This window comes from Hirundo rustica, chromosome 4 (assembly GCF_015227805.2).
Source record: "Hirundo rustica isolate bHirRus1 chromosome 4, bHirRus1.pri.v3, whole genome shotgun sequence".
NCBI lineage: Eukaryota > Metazoa > Chordata > Aves > Passeriformes > Hirundinidae > Hirundo > Hirundo rustica.
In genome coordinates, this window is record NC_053453.1 from 47,848,173 (window position 1) to 47,872,799 (window position 24,627).

Here is a 24,627-nt window from a genome sequence, read left to right on the forward strand (position 1 = left end):
CCACAATTTTAAGCTGTTAATTGCTTTTGCAGGATGGAGCAGATAAACGCTTTCAAAATCCACTCGGTACTTTGTATTTTCTCAGCCAAAAGAAATTTTTATTTCCAACAAGATTTTTTGACTCTTCTGGATCATTTCCAAGTTCTCCCAGGAAGCCATTACACATTGTTTAAATTCCTCCTCAGAATTAGAATCGTGGTTTGACTCACGACAGTTCTGGTTTCTGTAAAGACTTGACCACCAAGTACAATCCTGTTTTACTGGAAAGCACCCCTCACTTCTGACCACAGCACTGGTGGGGGTTAAGCCACAACTGAGTCAAAGAATTTTAAGCATTTCCCACTGAGAAATACTTCCCATGGAGTCAACTGCGGTACCATTTCTTTATTTGCTCTATTCAACTCCCATTATGTTCCAACCACGGTGCACGAGGAAATGCTGAAGCTCCATACTTGCCACAAGCTCCCACATGGAAAACCTCCAAGGCTCCCTCCCAGCTACCCAAAAACCTTCTGCCTCTGCTGTGACACCACCCTGAAGTGCCAAAGTGAAAGTGTCAAATTCAGCAGGTCCAGTACACACTGTTCTGCTGTCACAGTGCTACATACAGTTGACTCTTCACCAACATAAAATCAGTGCCATAACAGGAACTTTTTTTTTTTAATATGCAGAATAGAACAGACACTATGAAAAAACCAGTATTTTTATTCAGTTGAAAAGAAGTAATTTACTCAATCACATTAACTATGCTAAAAATGACTTTTTTTCTGACTACACCAGCAGTTAAATATTTTCAGCACCAATTCATGACACATTAGTGACATTTATCACAACAGGTCTATTTCTTAATGTAAAGGACATACTAACTTCAGTAGCTGCTACTGGGAAAGGAGTAAGCAGAAGGCTGCCCTTTCTTTCCAAATATTTATGCATGAGAGTAGCAACTTCCAGAAATAAGAAACTGCCAAATTATCTCCCAAATCTTTAATTCGATCTTTTAAAAATAGAGTTAAAATAGATATCTTAATATGAGCTATCATAGATTTTTTTTTTATGTGCTGAATACTCCAAAATGTGAGTAGCTGAGGAAGCATCCAGTACATAATTTTTAAAATAGTTCTTCCCTCCCCACAATATTAACCCCATTTTTTAATCCATGTCATGCTGGTTAGATCCCTATCTATAGTGACTTCCCAGTAAACACCACGCTGTTTGATATCACTAGGATATGCTACTATCCTATGAGTGAAAGAAGTCAGTGACCTGGTGAGTATTACCACCAACTCACATGAACAGAAAATTCATTCAGTCATTGGGCTTGTTAACTTCCAACATCAAATGAATTCTAAGCTTCAGTTTTTCAAAGCCTTTGTGGTCTTCCCCTTGCTGGGCCAGCTCAGGTCATCACTGAAGGCAGAACCGATGAAGGCAAAGAAACCAAAAAGCAGCAGATAGTACTGTGTCTGTCCTTTTAAACAAATCAAGTTTGCACAAAACAAAAGGCGACAAGGTTAAAATGAAGTTTATTCGTTTTTTTGGTTTTTTAAGCTTTTTTTATATAAAACTGTTTGTGAAACAGCTATTTTTATTCCCATTGCAGAGTGACCCCTGAAAGATGCACTAACTCCTTTCTTAAGGCCTTAACAAGAAAAAAAAAAAAAAAAAGTTGTTGTTCCTAAAACCCAAATGTTTGAAAATGACATAATTTACAAAATAAAGAAAAAAAAAGAACAACCCCGAATAACCACATAGTGTAGGCTGTTACACTGACATTCCCTCTTCCTTCCTTAGGAAAAGCAAAAACATAAAATAAAAAAAAAAAGGGCCAAGTGGATTTACCCCAGTCAGTCTGAAGATACATTGACTCCACCAACATTCAGACTTCCTTTCTTTCCCCAGTCTGGCAGGTAAACCATGTCTTCCGCTCACCTGCCTTCCAAACTGAAGGCAGCTTTCTTGGCATGATCTGGAGGTCATGTTGTTGCCACACAGGACAGAATACTCCCTTCCCCTGCATGGTACAGGTGTTCCCACACCAACGAGATGTATGGGACTTAGCAAGCAGCAGCCACCTCTTACTTCATGAGTCTCACGACCCAAGAATCTGCAGATGTTGCTCAAGCTTACATTGTTAATAGTGTTTCTCAAAAATGGAAACCTCCCTACCCCTCAGACACAACTACTGACACCAAATTACCTGCAACCATCCAATCCTTCTTCCCACACCCTACAAACAAATTATCAGCATTTTATTTGCCTTTCAAAATTGAATTTCATCAGATGTTGTAAGAAAGAAAGCAAGAGAACAGAGACAAGTTCTGTTTGAAGTACTCTCACTTTTGCTATTCTTTCCCACAAAATGTTAAGCTCCACATACCTTACTTTACTTTTGGATTTAATATTTACTTTAGCTATAGGTTTCATTTTTAATTTATATGGGGTTTTTAAAATTTTAAAAGCATCAAAATGGATATAGCGCACCTTTCATTTAAAACAAAGTCTTTCAAGACTAAAAAATAGATCTTTATATATATATATTTATCCCTCCCTCTTTAATTCCCCCCACTTGTTTCCTTTTCCCCCTCCCCGCCCCACTGTCACTATGGAGATTGTGTCCATGGAAACAGCTGGTTCAGACTCCTCGGTCAGATTCTGTGATGTCATCAGTCTTGAGTGTGATGTAAGAATTTATGAAGGAAGTGCTGGCATTGGCAGGCACGTTGAGAGGGGGCATGGCTGCACAGTGGGAGAGATTCCATTCAGTCACGAATGTCCACCACTTTTTATCTCAACAGCCTAACCTGAAAAACAAAGTCAAAATAATATTGGAATGGTTCCTTCCCTCCATTTGCAAACAGGCCCCTCAGACTTTGGAAAAACCCACTCAGCAGCCTACCACAGCAGCAACACCAAGAACTCTTTAGTTTTGTGGACTGAAAAGAGATATACACAATGGCAAGTAGTTCATAAAAGCTAATCCATGTGATAAAAAGTCTTAGTTTAACAATCAGGAAAAAAAAAAAAAATTAAACAAGCCCAGTTCTGAAGGAGGTCTGGGATGACAGGATTATCCATGCCACAATGGCATGATGTTGTGGCTCTTACAGAACCTCTACCTTCAGCAACCAGGCAGGAGCTCACTCACCTCATGTCCACTCTTCACACTGACTGTGAGAATGGGAAACAGAGGGGCCAAGCATGTCCCAACATGGTGACAGCTCCTGGGTTGCCACAAGGGACTGCAACCAAATGTCTCCCTATGGGTCATGCTGCTACCATCCAATGGTGGTTTCCAGTGAATATGTAGCAGATAGTGAAACTAGTATCAAAATTAGAGGAGTCCAAGAATCAAACCTGGGAAATGGCCAGATCTCACCAACTAAAGGTAAAGTTGTGTGCAGTTTAACTAATTGAAGGGCAGGTGGTATTTCTTTCTGCTGCTTCTTTGATCTGATTTTCATATTACGGAGACAGTTCGTGGAAGGACTAAGCTTGTGATGTCTTTCAAGACAAATGTGGAAACAGCCAAGTACTTGGCATGTATTCTCCCTGTCCAGAAATTCTGTGAGGTGAGAGAATGAACTTCAGGAGTTTGCAAAGTTGGTAGAGGCTTAGTTCAAAAGAGAAACAAAGTTAAAATTTAATTTCTCTGAGTTATAGTTCTCATTCTTAATCTGCACAGAGAAAAAACAAAGCTTGAAATAACGTAATCCTTTCTTCCCTTATCCCATAACACAAGTGAGCCCAACAGCAATTTATTTATTTAGTAAGGTTACTTACTTTGATATGACTTAGATAAATCCCTTCCTACTAGCTAGTGAGCTCAGGAAAAGGAAAAAAACTTGCACCGTAAGTGATGCATATGGAAAGCAGAATTAGAGGTGTGTCTGGGAGCAAAGTAACACCCATGTTCGTTCATAGCTGGCAATTAAACGCCAGGAACCCTAACTAAGTGTGATGCAGAAGTCAATTCTGCTCTGATCATCAGCACACCAATTAGATTGTATTCCAGCAAGCCCAACTCTTGGCTGCAAATATCCCCCATCCAGGGGTGCCACACTTAGAGCGAGTAAAGAGTCAGGCAAATACATAGAAAAACCAGATGGGCAACGTTGCGGAGCACCAGCTGAAGAGGAAAGGGGGAGGTTCCTAGAGAGTTCAGGCAGCTGCCCTTTGTGGTTTCATTACTGCACAACTGCGAGCCCTTGCTGGAGGAGTGTCAAGGCTGTGTTGCTGTCTCTGGCTCCTGTACAACTGCAGCTTGCCCATGCCTGGAATTGGTCCAGAGCATTAGGTACTGGCTCGGGAAAGAAACAGACTCAACACAGAGAGTCCTGCCTTGTACCTGGACAAGATCCAAAGCACCAGACTTGCTCTCACAGTCACTCTCCAGATCTGGACTTGATCCAAATGTTCTAGAGGCAACTGGCTCAGGGAGAGAGAAGCAACAAAGACAGAATACACTGACTTGCCTGGATGTTATCCAACATGCAGGATTTTTCTTAACTTGTTAGGCCTGGGAGTGAACCCGAACTGAAACAGCCCAATAATCTCGCAACTGAGTACCCATTGTATCTCACACTAAGGCCAGCAAAAGGGCAGTTCCAGTACTGCCTAGACTGCTATGGAGTTCCCCTAAAGCTCTCTAATTACCACAGTAATTCTTTTAGATTTGCACAGATTTTGGAATGCAAGAACAGGTTGGAATTGGAGAATCTGATTTTTAAGACATTCTGAACATTGAAAGGGGGTGGCTAAATAGGACCTTCTGATATGAACTACTTGAGGCAGAAGTGGATTTGGAAAGAAATTATGCCTTAGAGAGACATCTAGAGCATACAGCGAATACAGTGCAGAGAGTCCACAGCCTGCAAGTCTTAAGACATTCCTATGATATATAAAAAAAAGAGCTAGCACTGGAAATAAAGCAGGGAACAAAGCTGTGTAAAGGTCTCTGGGACACAGTAATGTTCACCAGTACCTTAAAGGAATGGCCCAAAAATAACCAGACTTCCCCAGTATTAAACAGCCAGAAGAGGCACCTCAGCTGTTGGGCTCTCGTCCTGCTTTAATGTTATAAATTACATTGCCTATTACACTTTAAGGAAAAGAGGAAATCCCAGTGACCTTTACCATGGACGAAGAATGCTACTCAAACACTGAATACTGTCAAATACCGTTTACATGGTAACTGTTAAAACAACACTCTAAAGCCAAGAAGATATGTTTTAAAAATGAGAAGTCACAGAACACAGCTGAGCTAAAACAAGTCAGCAGCAAGTCTACAAAACGCGTTTATATGGAACACTACCCATCTTCTGCTATCAAAACCCCACAATTAATCTCTCATCCGTCACAAAAATCACCATTAGAAGTACTTCACGATTACTTTTCTTGAAAAATATGAAAGATTTTAAGTTAGGGGAGGTGCCTGGGAAGTAAGGGAATGGCAATAAGGGAAGGGGATTACCATCAGCAGTTCCAAGAACTGACATCAAAGAGCAACTTCCTCTGCATGATTGCAAGAAAAAGACAGAGACACAAATAGCTTGAGTAAGAAATGCAACTGAGTAGTGAAATGAAGGCAAGAGACTTTCTTGGGCTGCAGTTTCATGGAAAGGAAGTCAATAAGTATTAATTTGAAACCAAACACTTATTTCATGTTAATCCACCCTGCTGCCTTTGAACTTCAATGTAACTGCAATTGAGTAAGAAATAAGAAATCCCAACCTCATCCCATTCCCTGGGTGCTAAGTCGCACCACAGTGCTACTCCCTCTTCGTGCCAGTGTGTTTTCCCAGCCACACAGTGAACCAGATTATGAAAATGACCCAGCTCTGATGGTAACATGGCAAAAAGCTGTTTCAAACAAAGTGAATTTTCCATCAAGTTCACACCTGGCTGTATGATCACTGGGCCTAGACAAAGGAGGAGACAGGAAGGAAGTGCAGTGAGGAACTTGGGGCACATTACAAAGTTTGGAATTGTCACCTCTTCTGGATACAGTTCTACCTTCTATGCCCTATGTCTGCTGGCAAAACAGAGAAAAAAGCTGGGCTAAAAGAAACACAGTGGACTCCTGCTAAGACTTATTTACTTACCCCTGGATCTATCTACATTTCCAGAAAAATGGGAATCCTAGATTACAATAATCCTGAACTCATCAATATTATTTATTCCTTACATATAGAATTTAAGATAATTTGATTACTTTTTTTATACAGATATTAACTACTCTGAGACTCAGAAAAAACCCTTGAGATCCTTATGGACATGATACAAAAGGAGACTTCTGCCACTCACTCAGCTGAAAAAGTAATCAAGCAGCTATAACAGCTAACAAGCGTTGCCTTTCACTGTTTAACAGAAGGAACTGCTGTAGAAATACAAAAAAAAGAACAGGATAGTAGCAGAGAAAAAAAAAATTACAAATTTTCTGAATATACACAAAAGCACCTCGATTTCTCACAGAAATGGGGAAGGCACTGGAGGTAAGGCAGCAGGTGGAACTGGAAGCTCTTTCCCACTCACCTGTGCTTGCTTTTATATTCATTCCCAGGAGTACACTTCCCCCCTCACCCCCGCTCCGACTGCTCTGTGCTGAGGCTGCCTTTCACCATCTTGTTCTGCAAGGAGGGAAGAGAGCAAGGAAGGAGGGGCTGACGAACCAGCAATCCAAACAGAGGAGGAAAAAGAAAATGAGGGACAAACAGAAGACGGGGCAGGGAAAGGGAACATAAAGAAAGTGAGAGAGAGAGGGAGAGAAAGAGAGGTCAGTATTGGAGCCAGAAATAGACTTTTCAGATAGAGTTTTTCCCAAGACAAAAGCACGTAATCCCACAAAAGTTAGAGTCTGAGATACGAAAGCCTGGCTAATTTTAAGAAACACAGAATTTAACAGAAAAGGGTAGAACAAGCTGAGAAGCATCACTTTAAAATTGCCCAAACAGATGGCTTAAGACAATCTAAGATGGCTGAGCCACCAAAAGGTGAGGTATCCCACCCCCTTTACAAGCCTCTCCATGGCTGAGCATCCTCATCAGGTCTGCTGCATCCTCACTTGCTGTGATGCAGAGGCAGTTGGATCTGTGAGAGGAACTCTTCAAAAGATGATAGATTTCAGACAGCATTTTCCCTGTGATAAAAGCTGGTATTTTGCATAAGTAGCACATTCAGGACATGGATGGTTGAAGCATCAATTCTGACAGAAGAAAATGGAAAAGCTCACTGGGGAGCACACAGAAGGGCCAGACCAGTCCCTCTGGTCTTATCTGGCTTATGCCTTAAGCGCCAAACACAGTTAATGAGGCAAGGAACACCTCTGCTCTCCAGGAGCCACTTACTGTGATGAAGTGTATTTGCCAGTGTGAGGCACAGACTGCCAAAGGGTAAGAGGCCCTGTACTGGGGGTCCTAATGCTGAAGATTTATAAAGTTAGCTCTTCCACCGATTTGCAACAGAATGGCAGAGTGAGCTATGAGACAGTTACTAATTCGCTAATAGTGCTAAGCTGGTGTTACCTAAAAGCATCGCTTTCAACAGATTAATTGAAAGTCTTTCTTCTTCTCAATTGCTCATATTCCTATCATGCAAAAAAAAAGATGCAATTTGTTCTCCAATCATTCTAGGGCAATGGTTTTCAGCCTTTCTGTTCCTGCATTGTCACTGTCTGGAATTCCCCCTTCCAGCTACTACAATGGAAGGAGCACAGGGATCTTATATTCTGCACTGCAGAAGGATTGGGAACAAATTGGTAATGATTAGTGAAACACATGGTGAAGGCGGAGAAAGAAAGCAACGAAAACTCTACTTGGCTTCAAACAAATTATTTGTGTCTTTACTAAGCAAAAGTCAAGAAAGAATGGCTGCTGGTGTTGAATTTCTGTTTGTGACACAATGAATAAAGTGATCTGCAGTGGGATAGTTCTGAACAGAATTCAAAATTTTATTGCCTCATGAAGTACTGTTATGAACTCAATTGGTAGTTGTCCCCCTCCCATCCCGCAAGATTACTTAAGAAATCCATGTGCCTTCTCAGAATTTTCTCTGGAAAGCTGGATTCTTTGCCTGAATTTAAACCGGTTCTTTCTTTTTATGGTTTGAGCACCGTCACGGCAAAGTGCTCACATACAGCAGCATTGACCCAAGCCATCTATGTAATACCGTATTTCCCTGGAATACTTCAGACAATAGGCAGCAAAAATAAAAGAGCCTTCAAATACACAACCCTCTGTCATGGTTTAAATCCAGCCAGGACACGCTCCAATTATCTTTAGTCAAGTATCCAAAATTGAGCAGAGGGTGGCACTTCGGCAGTTACATTACAGAGTAAGGGGAGTGCATCCTTCCTCGTGTTGTTTGGTAAGATCTGCAGGTTCTTGTAGCATTAATGCATCATGTTAAACTTGCTGTACATTGTCAATGTTATTCCACAGTTGTGCAGAATAATTTGTTTTCTTTTATATAATGAAAAGTAGGCCAATTCTGGATAAGAGCCTGAACGTGCACTGAATCTTCCAGCGCATTTTAAATATGTGTGTATATTTATCATTTTGTGATAAAATATCCAGAAAGGAACGCGAGGATAATTCCTCTATGTTTACAAAAGACAGATTAAGAATAATCTGTGAAAACAAAAGACCACCAGATGTCAGTCTAATTCTAGGCAGGGATCTGCAGACCAGAACTAGAAGAGACTAATCCCTGCTAGAAAGAAACAGAGTTCTTCTCTATTATCAATTCCTTTTCAGCACAAGCCATCCAAGCTCTTGCACAATTCCTGCTGTATTCAACTGGCAACAAGAACAGTTGTTTTTCTGGATACTTTCTGATCATTTAAAACTGGAAGGCTGGTATCCACAACCTCCCAGGGATGTATCCTCAGGGGCTGGGAGGGGTATTCCCAGTGCTGTATCTCATGGCTACAGAGAGTATGTATTTTATACCTTGTCTCCTCTTTCCATACAGACAGCTCTTGGCACCACTGTGTTTGTAAGCTCTGAGGACAATTATTAAGGATGCCCAGACCCTGGGCAGAAGCAGCATAGGGGTCTTCTGAAGAACCAAAGATACACGGAACTCCACTGATCCACTGAAGGCTGAGTGGTTAGACTCAGTCCAGTTACTACTACTGGTAAACTAGAACAAGATGTTTCCAAAAACCAGGAAACTTTTTCATGAAGTATTTTTTCTTCTTCCTTGCATCCTCAGTAAATCCAAGGAGAAAACATAACAGCTCAATTCAAACAGGAATAGCGAGCAACATACTGATTCTATCACAGAATTCAGGAAATGAAGCTGAGCTTTCTGAAGAGTCACCAAGGATCTAAAGAAACACTGAGCAGAGGCAACAAAATTTTTATCTTCTTAATCCTGGTATTCTTCTTGAGTTGACGCTTGCCCTCAGAATAAATCACAAGCACATATCACAGAATAACTGAACTAAAAGCATCTCTGACTACAGACATTATCCAAAACTACTAATCCAAATTTAGAAACCAGAAGAGGGCAGCAAAAAACCCAGGTCTAATCCAGGAGAGGATTCTTACCTTGTGCTTGGGGCACCTCACTGAGAAATTCTCTTCGTTTAGTAAACAATCTAAAGGAGGAGAAGACAGCAATGTATTATTTTTTTCAATGAAAACCAATTTGAATAATACATCACATGTGTTAATCTTGCATCACTTTTTTATTCAAAGATCTCTTATAGGAATACTTTGTTATTAGCAGGTTGATTACTTCTACCCCCAAAGTTTTAGCAAACAAAATAACTGAACACGCCAAGTGACAATGCTGCTTGGATTACCAAGCAACCCCGGTTTTCCCAATGATCTCACACAGTAAGAATGACAGCAGCTAGTCTACAAATCCTGTATCCCAAACCCCTTCAACTATTCCAGCCTTCTTCGCTTTAACACAAGGAAGATGAACACATTTCATAGTACAAATGCTGCCTTTCACCCTTACCCCAAGGCCCTGCCAGCATCAAGGGGAGAAGGGGTGTGTGTCTCTAGGTATGTGTGTATACAGTTTATATGCAATCCCAGATCCTGGTGATAGGTTTACACTGTGACACTCTGTCTAGTACTCTGGTCACCCATGCTGCTCTTAGATCTGCTTCCATGAATCATAAATGTGAAGCTTCTATGATCTAAAAAATGGTTTAGTTAATTATTTAAACCTATTACATAAAGTGAGGCACCTATGTGGAACTGCTTATTTAGGAACAAACTAATTAATACTGCCATTTGAAGAGCACTTATTTAGCAGCACTGCCTGAGTACGGATTGCTTCTCCTCGCATCCCCCCTCCCAGAATATGCCTCTAAGTGATGCAAGTCAGCAACTCCTGGAACTTCAGCCACGCGAAGAAGCAGCACTCCCCTCAGAGCACTCAGCTGCCTCCCCTGGGCACCTTGAACTGCAGGGTCACCTCTCAACCTGCCCAAATGCCTGACAGCCCTCTGTTCCAATGTCCTCTTGCATCGGAGGCTGACCACGGCTGTCACCTCATCAGCAGGAGCATCCATCCCCACCCCAGCATGACTGATCAACACTGCCCTGGAGAATTGAGCAAGGTGCTTACGACTTCCTGCCCGCTCCAACACACCCCAAGAGCTTACAAGCAGAGAAGTGGTAACTAGGATGTGCTAATTTAAAATGCTCTTAAGTATGCAGCACAACCAGTGCTACCTGCTGTTTCAACCTGCTGGAAGAGTTTAGCAGACAGCAGGAGACTGGAACTAAAGCTTGAGGGAGAAGCTCTCTAGATACCCAAGCTTTGGCAGAACATCTCTCTGCTACAGGATGCTTAATGTTTCAAAATGAATGCCCCTGGCCTGAATCAAAGGGAAACAGCATGCAAGAGGCTAAGTTACTTGAGAGATTTTAGCAAGGGGAACAAAAGCCTTAATCCTGCCAGAGATAACTTCAAATACAGCATTAGCAAATCACAGGAAACGAATAAAATGTCTTCTCATTATAAGGGCAGGAATCATATATTTAGACTACAGCATGAATTATCACTGCATAATACAGCAATCATCAAAAATATACAGAGCAATTGTCAAAAACATACACAGTATGTTAGAACAGAATGGAGTTTTCTTCTTTGTTGGAAATCCAACATTGGCAATGAATGCCCTTCTTTAGCTAGTACATCAGAAAGGAAGACTGTACAAGGATCAGGAAGAAGTGCCAAAAACCTTGTACCTAATGCCTGATCTGTGTATGGAGCTCGATTTCTTACTAAGGTCAGCATTTTTGTTGCAAATACTAATAGCAGGTCCAATTAATAGCAATTTGTTTTGTTTCTGTTAAAGGACTACTATGAAAAATGTCATCAGCACACTGTAGAAAATCAGCTGAATACAAATAAGGCAGAAAATTGTTCATCATTACAAAGCTGGCCTGGATTTTGCTTAGCAGTTCCAAGTATTTTATATAACAGATTACGATTTGTCATTAAGTCAGCAGACACAGAGCTATGATCAGCTCATTGTGGCAGAAAGGGAAAAGAACTGAGACTTGTTTCAACATAGATTTTTCTCCATAAAGTAGTCAGGGAAAACCTAAAACACGTTCAATAGAAGCAATTATTCTTCTGTAAGCTTCATACTTTTGTCTCACCCTCTGTGTTCTGCCTGTTTCTCATCTTTAATGATACTTGTGAAGACATACAATTTCTGTTCTCTGAAAATTCATTTTATTTTGCCATTAATCTTATGTAAGTGGAACTACCTGGGATATATATTGTAGGGACAAGCGTGCTGCAACCATCAGGATCTGACTCCAGGTGGGGAGGAACAAGTGGAGGGAGAGGATATAAAATTACAGAAAACAAAGATCCTGTTTCCATGGAGACATCCCTAGGACTAAGGACTAGGACTAAGTTATCTTAAGACATCAGAGGCTCTTCATAAATTTGGACAGACAAAAGCCAAACACTGACAGTGTTAACCACAGTCGCTTCCATACAAAAACTACTTACATGGCACCAGTGATCTTGATTTTTATGTAAATGGTTAAGAAATGTTCAGCTTTTGTACACCCTATATTGCTAAAGACATGAAAGACATGCTTCTATGAAAGGAGATTAAAAGCCTGAATCAGGCTATATAAAAGCATCCATATTTACAAACTGATGACTTACAAAGCCACATGCCTTGCACAGCACTCAATCAGCAACAGCAGGGCAAAGCCTGGTTCCTCACCGGGGTGGGACTGGACCCCGACCATTGGCACAGAAGCCAGGGCCCAGGTCCCACCCCAGGACTGCCATCAGTGCTGCAAGGAACTGAAGCCGTTTGACATATTCCAGCCTCCAGCTCTTTCGCAAGAATGTACTGCCTTTCAGGAGGCACAGTAACTGACAGGTACTAACTTCTAACCCACAAGGATGCAAAGGCAGAAATTACTCAGCTCACACTGCAACTGCTTCAGAATACAGAATGGGTATATCATCTTAACTAAGGTACAGTCACTTCCAGGAATTCAGGCAAACCAAGTGTGCATGACTCAACATACCCTAAAAAACACTCTAGCAAGTGTTTTCTGTTTGGCTTTATTTCTTTTAGATACAAAACCAGTCATACATATTCCAAAAGCCTGAAAGCCCTTGTAAATGTTAACACATACTTCTGAGGATTCAGAACAGATCTGTGATAGAACCTAAATACAGCAAGGTGGTACCATCCTTCAAAGCAGGAAAGCAGGATGGTTGACTTCAAAATGGAGCTACCACTGAGCTCAAGGAAGCTGAGAAGCCCCTGTACAGTTTCACTACAGAAAGACAGTAGAAATGCAAAACAAATGTAAAGGGTTTACAGGCAGGCAGCAGGCTGAGCAAAGAGAAAATAATGTTGATTTGTTTCTCAAGGAAGCCTACATTTTCTGCTTGGGCATAAATGAAAATCAGGTCTTATGCCATACAGCTTGCTTATTTCTTCTACATAGATTTATTGGAAGAGTGTCTGTAGATTAAGATAGCTTGATTACACTCACAGATAATACCAACTGCAAAAAAGGTCTTTTACTGTCACACCATCAGGCTCAAGTTTTGAATGCTGAGAATCTACTTCAAGCTAGAGCTCTTCTATTTGTTTTGCTTGAAAACTTCACCTGAAGCAGCCCAACAATTTCCTTAAAACTCTTTCTTGGAAAAACGTTTTTCTGCCCATGTTAAACATCCCAGGATTTTTTCCCTGAAAGGCTCTACAATATCCTGCTTTTCAGCAGGACCTGGATTTTATCTAAGGCATGCCCTTGCCAACTACCACAAAACCAGCAACAGAACTCCTTGAAAGGTGATATGGGGATTTTCATGCGCACATCCTCAGAAGAGGCTTGTTAAAATTTCAGTAGCTAGGTCCTTTTACAAATTCCACCAAATATACTTCTGTCTGGGGGTGATCAAGCCTTTCCTGTAAATGAACCTCTGCCCTCAGATTCATGCACTGTTGTGGTGCATTAACTGGGTTTATATTTGTAATGTTCTTTTCCATCTGTCCCTGCCCAGCTGTGCCCACCCCCCTCACTGAGATGTTACCTAATGCTGTTTTATCACTGATTGGGCAATGCCTCTGGGTCTCGCCTATGGGCCCTGCCCCCTGGGGGAAAAAGCCGCGGCAGGGGAGGGGCCAGGACTCTCTGGCCTCGGCTCTGCATCGGGAATGTCTCCAAAGCTGAACAGGACATAAGAATAAAAGCAGAACTACCCAAACTGAAGTCAGAGACTCAAGACTCTACCTTTACCTTCAGCGGCCGTCTAGTCTCGTGAGCAAGGCTACAACTAGTGCCTGAACTAGGGCTTGAAGCCACAAAAGGTTCCCAAAAAGCTGGAACCATTCAGAGAGCACGTGGCTGAGGAAACTCACGCAGAGACAGACCCGTCAGGCTTGGCGCTCACTCTGGAGTCTCCAGATACAGGACTCAACTCTACCGGCCACGGCTGCAGTTTTCTTCCTTGGACTTAAAAATCCCATAGGAGTGCTGCAAAAAACCCATGACCGGCAAGCTGCCTAGGGACGGCCACATGCTCGTGGAAAAATGACCCTAGGATCAGAGACTGAAACCTCTTTATGCACCAAAGAAGGGTCTCTAGGTAAAAGGAGTGGTTGGGAAAGAAAGGAAAGAAAGGCTGGAATTTTGGAGAGTATTACTTTTGGTTTTCTAAGGGAAAAGGGTTTTTTCTCTATCGGGGAAGGTTTTGCTTTCAGAGTGAACCTTCAGAGTGCTTTAGGTAGAGCACACTTATTTGGGCTGCCTTGGGGGGTGGATCCCCTTGGCTTTTTGTCTCTCCAGCAAGTTTTTTTTCCTTTTAGTTTCTCGGTCACAATAGGGAGAACACAGAAACTCAAAATCAGAGCCAAAAATGGGTGCAAGATTGTCTGTTCCCCACAAAAGAGTCTATTATTACATTTTATATACCTCAAATAATGACGAGACCCATTATTCAAAGAAACAGCTGAAAAAATTAACCCTCTAGTTATTTTCTCAATTTTCACACTTAATATCAGAGCAGACAAGCTCCCCAGAATTCTGGGAGGCTATAATAAAAAAATTGATTGAATCTGGCTCCTCTAACAACAAAGAAGATGCAAATTTTGCCTTTTATAGCTTAAAAATTAAGTTTGCATTGCAAAAAAATTGTAAAGTACCTCGTAATTATTTAGTGTCATATGATTTGAGTAATTATGTAACACAGTTAAGATGTCATTTGTTCCTACCTGCATCGATGGCACATGGGTAGTGGTATCGGAAGGAGCAGCCTTTGTTGTAGCAGCCTAAGGTGGCTCCTGATTCCTGGCAATAGGAACATTTCTGAAAGGGAAACCAAAAAGCAGTAATGAAGATTGCAGTCATTTTTCTGAATACCTGTATTTTCCTGGGAATTTAATCAACCACATTCCAGCACAAATTTTTAGACAAATCATGTTAAACTCTATCTTTCTGCACCATACAAATAAAGGCCTTTCAAACAGGTAACAACATAAGCTCTTTGAAACTACAAACTTTTCAGCTGTGCTAACCAGGCAAGAGATACAAATGTTCAGCCATTTAGAAAGAATTTGAAATACTTCTCAAATATGCTTTACTGGCTCATGTTTCAGTACCTGACAATGATGTCACTATTAAAATAGGAGGAAAAAGAGTGTTTTTGAATCTACAGCAGCTTTAAAAGCATGAATTTGCATACTTAAAAAAAGAAAAATTAGCATGACTAATAATGATTTAGAAGACACACCATAAAAGTAATTTGCTTACATCATTCTCATTATCACTAGCAGTTAAAGAAGGTCATGGCCAAGTTGAGTATTTTTTCACAGATGATCAGAAAGGGTTTATTTGGACCAGGAGAAGGTGCCATCATGGGAGAACACTGTATCATCAGAGAAATGGCATGAGTCCAAAAAAAAGCACTTGCAGTGCAACAAGGATGCTCATACAATTATTGTCAAAGTAGCTCAGATTCATCTGATGACCATGTTCAATTTTCATTAGTTAAATCCTATTAGCTCAACTAGTCAATGGTGTATTTGACCGTAATATCAGACAAATGTGAAAGCAGAAAGAAAGTCTCTCACCCATTTACTTCATCCTGAATGACTTAGGAAATTACCTAAGGAAGTAATTCTAGAGCACATTTCAGCCAGCCATTTTATTTCTTGAATGTATACACTAAGTGATTTTTGTTAATTAATCTGATTCTGATGAAAGCTGATTTCTGACAGATTGATATTTTTCCCCTAAAAAAAGATATAGCCATACCTGGTAGAATTCACCAAATGCTAGGAGACTGCTACTATTTAAAAATTAAAAAGTGATTTAACTACTGGCAGAAAACAAAGAGAGAAACTACCATAATTTTTGAGTCGTCCTTAAAAAAGACAGGAATTTTGCTTATTCTGCTAAATACAAACAACACCCTAATAAGGCCTTGAATTACTGGTACATTTTACCTTGAATTCAGGCTGTGAGAAGTTGCCTTTGGTCCCCACCTGCACACAGAGATCTAAAATCACTGCTGCTACAGGAAAAGCCGGTATCAAACTTTACTGCTCCACTGCCACTACCAGTGAGCTCCACCTGTGCCACATAAGAACAGCTGTGCTCCAGCCAGCAGTACACCTGGCACTGGACACGAGCATGGCTTTCCCACCATATGGGGATGTTTGTTTGCCAACATGGCCACATACCCTGGACCACACATCTTCAATCCTTGATCAGCACATATGCTGCAGTGGAGATCTGCAGAATGGATGTGACCAAAGCTAACAGCCACAGCAAAGTCCCTCACTTTGCATAGTAAACATGGAGGTTGATTACATTATTTCCAAGCCCTCTGAGAATATTTAACAGTTACTGCTCTTCCTACTATTCTGTGCTATACAGCAATGACTATAGTTTGTATTTAAATGTCTAAAGGAAGCTGAAAGCAAAACTAGCTCCATCCATAAACCAGAGGGCCCTCCTCAAATCAAAGCAGATGCAACTAACAGAAAAGCTTGTGAGATGTCAGTTTGCGTGACATCTACAACTGCAGTTTTGAGTAACAGCTTCTCTTTACGGGTATGCCAAAGCATGCTGAGCCTGATCTTTAGTGCTTCCTACTAAATAGCATCTACCGTCTAAGCACGACAAACTACTGCAGTATTTATGATGCAAGGGAAGTGTTCCGGAGGCCTAGAAAGAGACACACAAGCAGCTTATTATTGCCTGTCAAAACATGAATGCAAGCTTCCAAAGATTAAAAAAAAAAAAAAAAAAAAAGAAAAAGGTTAAACCAGTATTGAAATATGCACCAAAATATACAGACCACTAGCCAAACTGCAATGTAATTTGCTCTCCCCATTGGAGTAAAACCAAACTTCATCCACAGAAAATGTCTTTTCCTGGCTCTGAAGCCAGCTCTAGAAAGATATTATGCACTGGCAATAGTCCCAGATTCACCTATGCCAAGTACCCACGAAGTGTAGCTTGAGGAGTTCTGAAACAGAGCTCTGTACTTGTGTACTTTATTCTCACTTTTAGATGTGGCTGACTGGGATGAATTATTCTAATAGGACAGAACCCAAATTGACTATTCTTTTTGAATGCAGATATGAATTTCTAGTCTTGTTTCTCAGAGGCATACTGCCCTTCTCACTTTATCTCATCTTTTACGTACCATCACACTTTTGCAACAGAAGGTCATTCTCTCCTGGAACACTGTGTGCTGTGTAGAGCAGTCAATAAGAGCATATGAACTACAGCAGGAGAGATTGAACTGCAGCTGTATAAAATATTTAACACTAAAAAAGCATGTCCTAAAAGACTATGATACAACAGAAAACAAGACCTCTAGCAAAATTTTTGATACTTTTCCAGAAGTCCGTTTTTTGAACTTATTCTTTGCTGCATCTAGCATGGTTCGTGTTGCTATTCTGAAAATCACATTCTGAAACATGACAGAAAATCTGACAGATTTTCAGCTGAGAATGGATAAGGAATGCTCTAAAATTGTTAGTGATTTTAGGAGTGATTACAATAAAAGTGGGTAGTTAAGGTGCCAGCTCATGTGCATCAAGCATTCATTGCCTCTTTTTTTTAGTCTGCCAGACCAACAAGATTTTACCAAGGTTACCTGTGCTACGCCCACAACAGCAATTCCCCAGTGAATGATTATGCCACTGACGGCTCAAGGCAGAAATCATCTGCTGCTGCTGGCTCCCCTGCCGCTGAACAAGTCTCCATTCTGGCAGATGCTTCTGCTTTTCACAAGCCACTGACAGTCTAATGGCCCCATTTCTTCCACCTCCCAGGACCCCCAACCATCTGCTTCTTTCAGGGGAAGCTGAGGGAACGACATACACAATAACCACTCTTTTGTCAAGTTCTTCCTTCTTGACACACCTGAGTGACTGAACAAAGCAGATGCCCTACAAAGCTGCATAGTTCTAAAACAACTGACTAATCTATCACCTTATCTTTGAAAGATCATCATGTAGTGCCACATGGTTTCCAAATACACGCAGGTGTTCCCATGAAGAAAAAAAAAAAAAAAAAAGCAAGCTTAAAAAATGTCTGGATTGTCTCAGTCTTCTTTTGCAAGACACTGCTGCTGTGCCTTAAAAAGTAAAAAGATGCCCTATTCATGCTGGTACTTTCTGTGGCTTTAGTTAAAACCCTCATCTCACTATTTATACTTCAATACAGAAAATATTAATACAACAACTAGGAAACATTTTAACACCAAAATAAAATCACAGAACTTCTTACAAGGAAACGTGAATTCAGCATAATGATGACTAGTTGCTCTCTTGGTCCATGAGAGCAAATTTTGACCCAAACTCCACCATCCTGCAACCACTCGCCAGCAGATGGTAGCAGCCTGCTTGTCACTTGCAAAGGAATTATAGCATTCTTAGCCAGGGAAACAACACTCCAGCTCTCCTGGGAAGAAAAATTCCCTTTGCTCAGTAAGCAGCCTGCTTAACCTCCCCTGCTCGAAAGAGCTGAAGGCTGGTACTTGGAGTGTGCTCCCAATGGGAGGTGCCAATGGATAGTAATCATTGCCAGGCATCTAATCAACTCTTGGTTTTAAAAAAAAAAAAAAAAAAAAAAAAAAAAAGGGCGAGCAAGCCAGTGAGAGGGAGAGAGAGAGAGACAGAAGGAAAAAAGAGACCACACAGCAAAGACTGATTCATAGGTCCTATCTCCACAATTCATCTCTGGCCACAAGGCACATATATCTCACTTAGAGTAGGCTGGAGAGACTGAAAAGTACCATTTACAAGAGACACTTCATCCCACGAACTAAGTTATCAATAGCATTAAAGCCAGATACATTGTCTCTACCTCACTATGCTATTAGCAGCCCATTTCTTCCTTGCTACATCTCATCATTCTGCGTCTACCAAAAAGAAATAACAGCCAGCCTGGAAGTGTGAACAGTTGGGGGACAGCTACCACAGCAACAGTAGAACAGCTCTGATTCATTTAAAATGCTATGGCACCTACCAGCTATATTTCTTTATGCTTGGCTTTTTTTCCCCCTTGCAATCTGTATGCTTTCACTCTTCTGAGACCACACTGCTATTATGTAATAAATAAGAGCACCCTTTTGAGTACCTTTTTTTGTCTCCCTCAGATTCGTACCCAACTCCACGTAAGTGTTGTAACATAAGGACGTCCTGAGCTACCTATCTTCCTCCTCCTGAACAAGCACAAAGCTCTTAGCCTTGTGAAAACCAGTACCTCGCTCTGTTCAAGTAAAGCACTCACCTGCTCACTTTGGCTCTGCACTGACAGAGATAGCATCTTTGTCCCTAGACAAAATACTCTGTAGTACTGAAATCCTACAGTGGACATGGTTTCACTGGTGGGAGGATGGAAGCTGCTGACTAGCCCTTCCAAAATATTCTGGGCAGGAGCAGGAACAGTTGCTTAAAAGCAGAAATTAATTGCTTCTAGCACTAATGTAAGGTGCTTTCAGATGACTCCTCACTCTCTTCCTCGCTGAACAATTACCAAACCAGTTTACACAAGGACATTCACAACAGACAAAACAGGATCATATTTTCCACTGTCCGTAACACAAAGCGTCTTTTCTTGATGAGGGTTATATACCCTATACTCAGATCTCTTGACTTCCTCTCTTCCAATGACCAGTTTTTCCTTTGGTCTGTTTTCCTTCTTTTTCCTTTGCTTTCCAGGCATCTCGTTACGTCCCTTTTCACATACCAGTGTCAAGAACGCATAAAAGGAGTAAAACGGAAAGCAACAACTGAAGGTTACTAACAAAGCAATGCAAGCAAAAAGTGAAATATATGTGCCATTAATTATACAGGTACAAGTCTTTGCTTTACATGTTATATGCACTTCTCATATTCTCTCCTTCTCCTGTTTAAATCATAAGTTTTTAGGAAAATAATTGTTTCTGTATAATTGCACTGCACAAATGGGGATGTACATAATGAGGACTTCAGAGTCAGCTGCAATATTAGGAAGGAGGGCCTTCAGACTATTTCTGATTAAACAGCTGGCAGGGTCAGCTGCTTAATATCCAGGCAAAAGGGCACCAGAAACAGCAGGCAGCCGCATTCTCTTTCCTGGAAAGTGGGATGCAGAGAGACAACTTAATCCAAAAAAGCGACAAGAAAAAATAAAAATAAATAAGCGTATGTGTGTATGTGTATATATACATGTATATGTACTGCTTACTACGGGAGAAAGAAATAAGTGATTTTGGAAGACTTCTGCAAAAAGGGACCAAGATGAAAAAAGCAAGGTAGGAAGACATTTTTAGGGAACAGGAGAGGAAGAGTACTTCCACTTTGATGTGCAGATACTGGTTAATGAAAAAAATTGTTTATGTGATTTGGGTTAGGGATAACAACCAGTACTGAAGGACACTGAACTATTAATCTACATTTCCTGACAAACAATTTTAAGTTATCAAAAAAAATCAGGCACAGAATATCAGTAAATTAAACCACACAACTGAAAAGATAAAAATCTTTAAACTTGTATTATAAAAAGGCATCTCTTGCCAATGATGACAGCACCCTTGTAGCAAGCAAATCAAATAAATAATAAAGGATAACAGTCCAGAAGTAAAACTGGACTGTTGTCTTCAACTCAAGAAACTAAGGACAAATTTAGATTCCAGGATTTCAGCAAACAGACAAATCAATAATCTGGAAGATGCCATACTAATAAAGCAGCATTAGGAAACATAATAAAAAGAACTGCAGTGCTGTACAGGCTGCTGTAGCACAAAGGGAAGCTGCCGCTCAAAATGGATGGCATAAAAGAAAAAAAACCACAAGAAATCCAAGAGATGGAAAATGTCTTAAAAATGGAAAATCCTATTCAATACATACAAAACTGATTACGCTAGAATAGAAGCATTTGAAATTAAGAGCAGAGCATTTTATTACCCTCAACTAGAAGGAAAATTAGAAAGCAACAAGAACAGAAATAAATTTTTAGTTTTAACAAAGAATGGTTTGCCAGCAATAATTTTAAGGTCCTATGCAGACAATTAAGGCATTCAACTGCACTTACAGACACTTTCAAAGAGGGGGGTGAACAATAAGATGTGAAAACTTGAAGTTTGTAGAATTATCCACAGTAGCCAGACCTCAAACTGGTAGTAAAAAGCTGCAAAACCATCTCACAACCATGGATAACGGTATGATAAATGTAGATGAAAATAACTATTGTTAAGTGCAAAGTGATGTATGTGTTGAAAATATTTCCACCTATGCATATACATGATGACAGATTCTAAATTAGCTTTTACTACTCATCGGAAGCTATTAGTAGTCATCCTGGACAGTAACATGCAGTCCCCACAAGCACAAAAAAGGACAACCAAAACATAAGTAGTTATTGAGGAAAGAAATCCATAATGAAACTCAAATGTTCATGATGTCTGTCTGCTACTCTTGTAGTAGCCTGACATCGTAATATTGTGTGTGGTTCTGATGACCTTCTTAAGAAAAGAGTACAACTGATCAGAAACAATGATGGACAAACCACAGAGATAACTGGGAACATAAAGGACTTGTATAGAAGAGAAGTTGAATTTTTTTGCAAAAGAGAGAACTGAAGGGGGATTGAAACCTACAAAATACAGTAAGATGCACATAACAGAATGATTCTTAGCCATTTCCAAGAAGGAAGAGCAGGTTTAAATGTAACATAAACCTGCTTTTTTTCACTCAAGTAACTAAAACTCATTGCCAAAGAATGCTGCACTGGCAAAAACATAAGCAAGTTCAAAAACAGATTAGACAAGTTCATCAAGGACAGGTATGCCTCTGCCTGGTTGTCTTGGTTTTGAAAGACAGTTGTCTGCCAGGGAAAACTAGAGCCTCCCTTGGAATGGAGAATGTAAACCCCCTTCCCTCCAAATTATTATAATTTTGCAATTAGGGGCTCTCAGGCAAAGATATGGGAATAGGAGCAACAGTTCTTTACTAGGAATATTAAAAATAAAAAGGAAAATACAAATGTAGTAGTAAAAAAAAAAAAAAAAAAAAAAAAAGCAAGGAAGCAAAAAAAAATATTCGAAAAAGCCCTGACAGGGTCAGGGATACGACCTGGCACCCTGTTGGTCAGGGTGTTGGAAGCAGTCCAAATAAGTCCTCCTGGAGTAACAGATGTGGTTCTGTGGAGTAGAGTTGGACCTGTAGAAAATCCAGCGGTGGCGAGATGGGTCCAGTCTTCCTCTGGGAATCCAGTGGAAAAAACAGATACCTTGTGTCCTTCAGTCCCAATTTTTATCTAGCTGGGAACAGTTGGCTCCTCCCCCACTGTGTGGAGCATCTCACAGTGGGATGATGGAATGTGTCATGTCATTGGTGGCCCTAATGGCCCATTATCAGAAGATGTCCCCTGGAGGATGGAGGGGTGGTGAAAGAGGTAAGAAACACTGCCCTGCCTGGTTTTAATGGCTGGGCCATTATCAGGAGGCATTCTCCTCCCTCCCCCCTGGAGGGGCAAGAGAAGGACAAAACATCTCCCAAAAAACCAGCCTTCAACAGATGAAATACACTACACATTTCTAGGTTAAATAATCCAATACACTGGTAAACACAGGGATACGAAAGCTACAATTCTAAAGCTGTGGTTGCTGAAAGGAGGGAGAAAATATGCAACTATCATTCTGCACATGCCTGGTTTACTACAAATCTCTGAATACGTGCAGTGAAGTGGTAAATACATGGTCATTGCTAGAGACAGGATACCACAACAAAAGGTACTTTTGCACCTGTCTGGAAAGGCAGTTCCTGTGAAGACCAAGAGATGTGATTGTGAAATTCCAAAATGAACAACAAAAACCCCCACATGATTATCAAAAAGAATGCAGGCACTGAATAAATACTGTTTAGTTACAAGTTTTTAAGACTCTTCAGTTTTACCTCCCTAACAAGAAGGTTGAGCTAAACTGTAAACTATATGAAAGACTGAAATTCAACCTAAGTGGTAAATTCATGTTCACTACTCCTTACAAGCCTGTTCTGTTCACTTGGTAGAGCAATCAAAGGCTTAAATGTGCATGAATACATAAGACTGCTGAAGAGCCAAATAAGATTTGAAGGGGTATGAACCCTTCCTGCCTCTTCCACAAAATGGAAGGAGAAAAAACCCAAAGGAAATAAAGACCCAATGTAACTGAACCAGAATAGAGGTTAGGTCCTTCAAGAGTCAACCAGTGGCTAACTAAAACAGATTCAGCAAAATTAACAAAACCAGTAATTTTAAATGGTGTGGCAAAAGCACATTTCATTTCAGTTAAACAGGCTAAGTACATACCTACGTAGCCATTTCATATTTTAAAAGGAATATTAAAACAATACAGAGACTACCAAGTTCAAGAAGCCAATAAATCCATAAATCTTGTTTCCTTTGAAGCAAAGAGCCAACCTGAATGAGAGAAACATTTCAGAAAACCACTTTTAAGTATAGAGGTTTGAATTTGCCAAAGTATGCAAGTCTAGCAGAAAAAAATTATGCCATTCATGTTATTTTGACTATTCAATTGGGGAATTAAACATGCAACAATAAGTGCAATTTAGTTACAAAAAGGTCTGAAAGATAGAAAAGCAGACTTAAAAGAGGAAAAACAAATTTAAATTTTCAAGCAGTGATTATGTGGATAGAGGCACACTGAGTTGTGGGAACAGCGCAGTCAGCAAGAGAGCATTTTCACCAGTTGTATCTTCTACCCGTACTAGATTTATTTCCCAGCCATCTTGGACACTGATTGCAAGAAATATCCAAACACAGCATGAATTTCTATTTAGTGCAAGACCTACCAAATAAAAGTATAAAACAACAGCATGCAGTTACCTTAAAAGAAAGCAAAATCTCCATCATAATCAAAGAGATTTTGGATGAATTAATTACCAGAAAAGTAATTGCTTTGAGTATCAATGTCTGAAGTAATATGAAAAAAGGAAAAAAAACCTGACATAAACAAGAAAATGCAATAAACTCAAGGATTTCAAGAGGTGAACTGCATAACAGACATAGCTTTTGTCTAATGAAAGAAAAAAAAGGGATGATGCTGAGTATTTACTAAAAGGCTCAAACAAAAAAAAAATTGGTTCATTAAAGACACAATCACTATGTTATTAGGAGCAACAGAAACAAAATCTTTATAAAGGCTTAAAAATAAGGAAATACTTTTGATAAAAGCATACTGTAAATGAAAAATATTTTGACAAGATATTACAAATCCATGCAACCTGACAGGAAAAAAGATGCAGCACAAACCCATCCTTGTCAATGACTCAAAGACTTGCAACACTGGACAGAAATATACCACTTATCAATACTTGTAATAATCCATGCAAGCCTTCATCATAAACAGAGCCCCACTCTGCAATACACTTTGGTAAAAGAGAACAAAGCATTGGTGGAAGCAAATGGTTGAAATAGAAATAGTGAGACTGAGCCCTATTGGGCAGAGGCCATCTCAGCAGACTAAGCATATCCAGTTATTCAGCACAAATCCCAGACAAGAAGGGCTTTGAAGAAATGCATGAAGAAAAACAAAGGTGAATGTGCAGGGGTTTCAAAGTGAAGCACTTAATTTAGGAAATTATAAAATTAGCCAGGGTGTACTGACTGGGAG

General features: G+C 40.2%; 1 protein-coding gene across 11 annotated transcripts in view; it reads right to left on the bottom strand.

The window, feature by feature from the left end:
• Positions 1-1,504: 1,504 nt before the first annotated feature.
• The window catches only part of TCF20 (transcription factor 20), a 137,404-nt gene continuing 114,281 nt past the window's right edge, over positions 1,505-24,627 (bottom strand). For 9 of the 11 annotated variants that reach the window (XM_040061565.2, XM_040061562.2, XM_040061559.2 and 6 more), the window contains 4 exons: positions 14,726-14,819; positions 9,549-9,598; positions 6,532-6,659; positions 1,505-2,801 (listed from right to left, as the gene is read on the bottom strand). In XM_040061565.2, the coding sequence (XP_039917499.1) occupies positions 6,576-6,659; positions 9,549-9,598; positions 14,726-14,819 (228 nt within the window). In that variant the 3' untranslated portion in view covers positions 1,505-2,801; positions 6,532-6,575. The remainder of the gene's footprint in view (positions 2,802-6,531; positions 6,660-9,548; positions 9,599-14,725; positions 14,820-24,627) is intronic. The other 2 variants (XM_040061560.2, XM_040061561.2) reach the window with 2 other exon arrangements.